The sequence below is a fragment of the Triticum dicoccoides genome, chromosome 2B (assembly GCF_002162155.2).
Source record: "Triticum dicoccoides isolate Atlit2015 ecotype Zavitan chromosome 2B, WEW_v2.0, whole genome shotgun sequence".
NCBI classification, from domain to species: Eukaryota; Viridiplantae; Streptophyta; class Magnoliopsida; order Poales; family Poaceae; genus Triticum; species Triticum dicoccoides.
This window is the reverse complement of record NC_041383.1, coordinates 491,256,160-491,259,682: the sequence shown is the minus strand read 5'-3', so window position 1 is coordinate 491,259,682 and position 3,523 is coordinate 491,256,160. Positions and strand designations below refer to the sequence as shown.

General features: G+C 41.1%; 2 protein-coding genes across 4 annotated transcripts in view; one reads left to right on the top strand and one right to left on the bottom strand.

Moving 5' to 3' along the window:
• Positions 1-363: 363 nt before the first annotated feature.
• LOC119364408 (pentatricopeptide repeat-containing protein At3g53700, chloroplastic-like) overlaps positions 364-3,523 on the bottom strand; it is an 8,503-nt gene continuing 5,343 nt past the window's right edge. Inside the window, exons 3-4 of one of the 3 annotated variants that reach the window (XR_005174921.1) lie at positions 1,141-1,226; positions 365-801 (exon numbers count right to left, since the gene is read on the bottom strand). The gene's annotated coding sequence lies outside the window, so the exon portion shown is untranslated. The other 2 variants (XR_005174920.1, XR_005174922.1) reach the window with 2 other exon arrangements.
• Positions 1,821-3,520, top strand: LOC119360953 (protein LURP-one-related 6-like; the record flags this gene model as incomplete). The annotated part of the gene is made up of 2 exons (XM_037626380.1): positions 1,821-2,915; positions 3,251-3,520. Coding segments are annotated over exons 1-2 (495 nt in total), but the record flags the coding sequence as incomplete, so codon positions are not given.

Here is a 3,523-nt window from a genome sequence, read left to right as displayed (position 1 = left end):
AGCCGTGGCATTTTTTTGTCTAAAAGTATAGCAGAAATGGGAGAGAAATCAGTGACATCCATGAGGGGAAGGTAGAGGTTGTCTTTGCCATGCCAAGGCAGAGAATCTGCACAACGCATGGAAGCAACACGGAATGACCCACGATAACCCTTAAGTAGTGATTTCGCTGGATCACCGAAAAAAGAACGCAAAGAGGGAGATTTTATGCATGCCTCTCTGAGAGCCCGCTTTCGAAAAGCACTAACCATCACGTGTAAATGTAATCCATTTTATCATATACTCCATCCGATAATACAATAACGTTTTTCAAGCTATGTTAGCTTGCAAAACGTTCTTATATTATGGGACCAATAGCTTGAAAAGCATCTTATATTATGGGACAAAGGGAGTATTGTTTAGACTTTGAGAAAAGAAGAGAGGAAAGAGAATCCTGTGTAATAGCTGAATGTGAGTCTCTCCTGAACCTAACTCCTTTGGCTTAGCATCTTGTTCAACGATTGTAATTAAAGATTAAAAATCATGAACTGCTTCTAGAGTTCTCGTCTAGTTTCCACGTTAAGCTGAGCCCGTTCGCATAAACTCCATTCATCACCAATCCAGGCTCACACTCTCAGAGAGTTAGCAGGCGGGTGAAGGACGAAAAGACTCTTCAAGTTTCCTTTAGCAGATGGTTGCTTAGCCCCAAAGGCTCGGTGAGTAGAGTTCATCAACCATTCCTCTTGGGAACTCTTGCCTACAGCTTCACGCCTTCACTTGCCAGAAATTGTTGACAACGTGCTGCCGTCCCCCTGTTCACCTTTCCTGGCAAGTGGTCCGGGTTAGGCAAGAGAACCTTATAGGTTAGGCACTTCATACCAAATATTTGTACATGTTCAAGTTCCAACAAAAGCACAGAACGGCCTCGCCTTATGCTTCACCAATGATTCAGGTACAGAGGACAAGATCCGACAACTAATGGTTCCTGTTATTAAGAATGGTTGGCCATTGAAGAACTGATATAGAAAGGAAGACCAAATATATTCCTCCGTTGCACAAAACTTCAATAGGCCACCAGAAATTACCGATGAACCAGCAATACATTATGGCGATTCCTTTTCATCTCAAGTTAGATATGCATCAAGAACAGGATATATAGTGTACCTTTTCTTGAGATTCACACCTCAGAAGTCAAGGATCCTGAGATTCAACAGCTCCAGTCACAGCATGACTGATTGCATGAAAGGGACCTTCAGTCCAAGGAAAACACGTCAACAACAATAAAAGGGCCTAATGCAAACAGCGGCCAAATAAATAAAACAAAAATCTCAGCATACAGAGCACACAATGAGAACATGCAATGCAAAGATATAAAACTGTAAGTGCGACAGAAATAAGAAAATGATTTCACTGCACATCTACCAGTCGTGCTCAAGGGACCGATGCTAGAAAGAGACGAACCCTCATAAAGTTTACAATAATATAAGCAGAAAGATGGGCATTAACAATTTGGCAGTAACAAGATGTGAAGCTTCCCATATACTGTTCGCTATGCCATCCCTCTCATGCTTCATTTGGCAGTTTTCCTTGTATAGGTTATATCTTGATCAACCATACTTCTGCCAATTGTGCATTACCTTACCAGAAAGACCTGGTTGCCTATATTCATGACCTTCATCCAAACTTTTCTTCCTACTCGCCGCCCAACACGTGTCAGCTTGCATCCTAATCCACATGTTAGCTTCTTCTCATTGTATAAATGTATACGCAATGCTTTCACCAATCCAGAGATTGCAAAAATTCCTGACAGATTGTTAATTGCTGAACAAAATATATTACTCATACAATGATGCAATCAGATTAACAATAGCCATGGATAAAGCTCAGGACAGAAAAATAAAAGCATAATTATTGATCGCTTGGGATTATGATTGCTACTCTAGTAGAATACAGGTGCATGTACCCAGAGGCCAAGTACTTTTCCATGTACATGGATAACACAAGACAAATTTCGTCCAGAAGCGTAAACTAATATCATGCTTTCTAGTCAAATACTACCTCTGTAACTTAATATAAGATGTTTTTTAACACTATGACAGTGTCAAAAAAGTCTAATATTAAGTTACGGAGGGAGTATTAACTTGGCCATACGCTTGCATGGTCCTTGCAGACATAGTCCCTACTCAATTCACACTCACAGGAAAGACCATTGAAAAATGGTACACTGGCCCCTTAGATTTCTACAAAGTTCAGGCAACATATATAATAGTTCGAGCTAAAAGGAACAAAAAGTGGTGTACTCGATAATCTGCATTAGAGTGTATATGCATGAGAAGCGCCCACAAAGAAAACCGCATAAATATGGACATTGCTTGAGCAAGAAACTTCTGAGAACTGACACCAATGATGATGCTTCAGGAAAGTTGGAGAAAGTCTATTCAACCAGACCAGGCTTTCAGGAATCGCTTTATGTGGAGAGAGTCTGCAGTGATTCCATTGTAAAGAAACCCTTGAACCACCACACCTACTGCATCCTTCTCCTTGCTTCTTAGCTTGGCTTACCATCTTCTCTAAAACAACCGTGCTCTGCCCCCCAGTATAAGTACTCACCTGCTGGCCACACAAGATGCTAGAAGCCAGGTAGACACTGAAACAGGAGTTTGGGCACAGTAATAGGGCCACCTCTCTTTGGTCTCTGTGCAGTATCAAGCGAAATGGACAACAGCATGCCTGTAGTCAGTAAGATGTATTGCTCAAGCACTCCAGCGGCGCTGATGATCAGGAGAAGACCCATGGTAGTGAATGGCGGTGGTTTTGTTGTTACTGACTTTAGTCATAATGTTGTTTTCATTGTGGATGGTTGTGGTATACTTGGATCTAAGGGAGAGCTCATGGTGAAAGACAGTGATGGAGAACAGATACTATTCATTTCTAGAAAGGTAATACATCATAAGTTGCTGAATAGTAACTCGTAGATAGGCTTATTTTCTCTATTACCAGTTGTTTGAAGTGCTTCACCTGAATTAAAAGCTAATCGATTAGGACTGGAACTATTTGCTCCATGAATTTATTCTGATTCCTATGTACTTATTTATGTTATTCTACCGTGCCCAGTCTACCTCTTTATTTTGGTTGGGGGGAGGGGGGGGTGAATAGTGAAAACTTAACTGTTGACAGCCAAGACAAACACAAATGATCTCTCTCACTCATGTCCGTATACCCTATATTTCTTTGAATATCACCAGAATGAAACTCTCTGTGTGCTCCATTACAGGGAGGAATTGTACAGGCTCTAAGCACGCGGAACAAATGGAATGGGTACTCAATGGATTACCAAGGGAAAAACAAGTTGGTCTTTAGCCTAACTGATCCCAAATCATGCATAGCAAAAGGTGCACCGGTTAGAATTCACATTGAACCAAAGAGGCACTGCAATAATTGGGATTTCGAGATCTGTGGATCTTTTGCAGATAGGAACTGCACAATAATTGATTGCACTGGAAAAATAGTGGCGCAGGTATGCCATCCATACCTTGATAATTCTTCT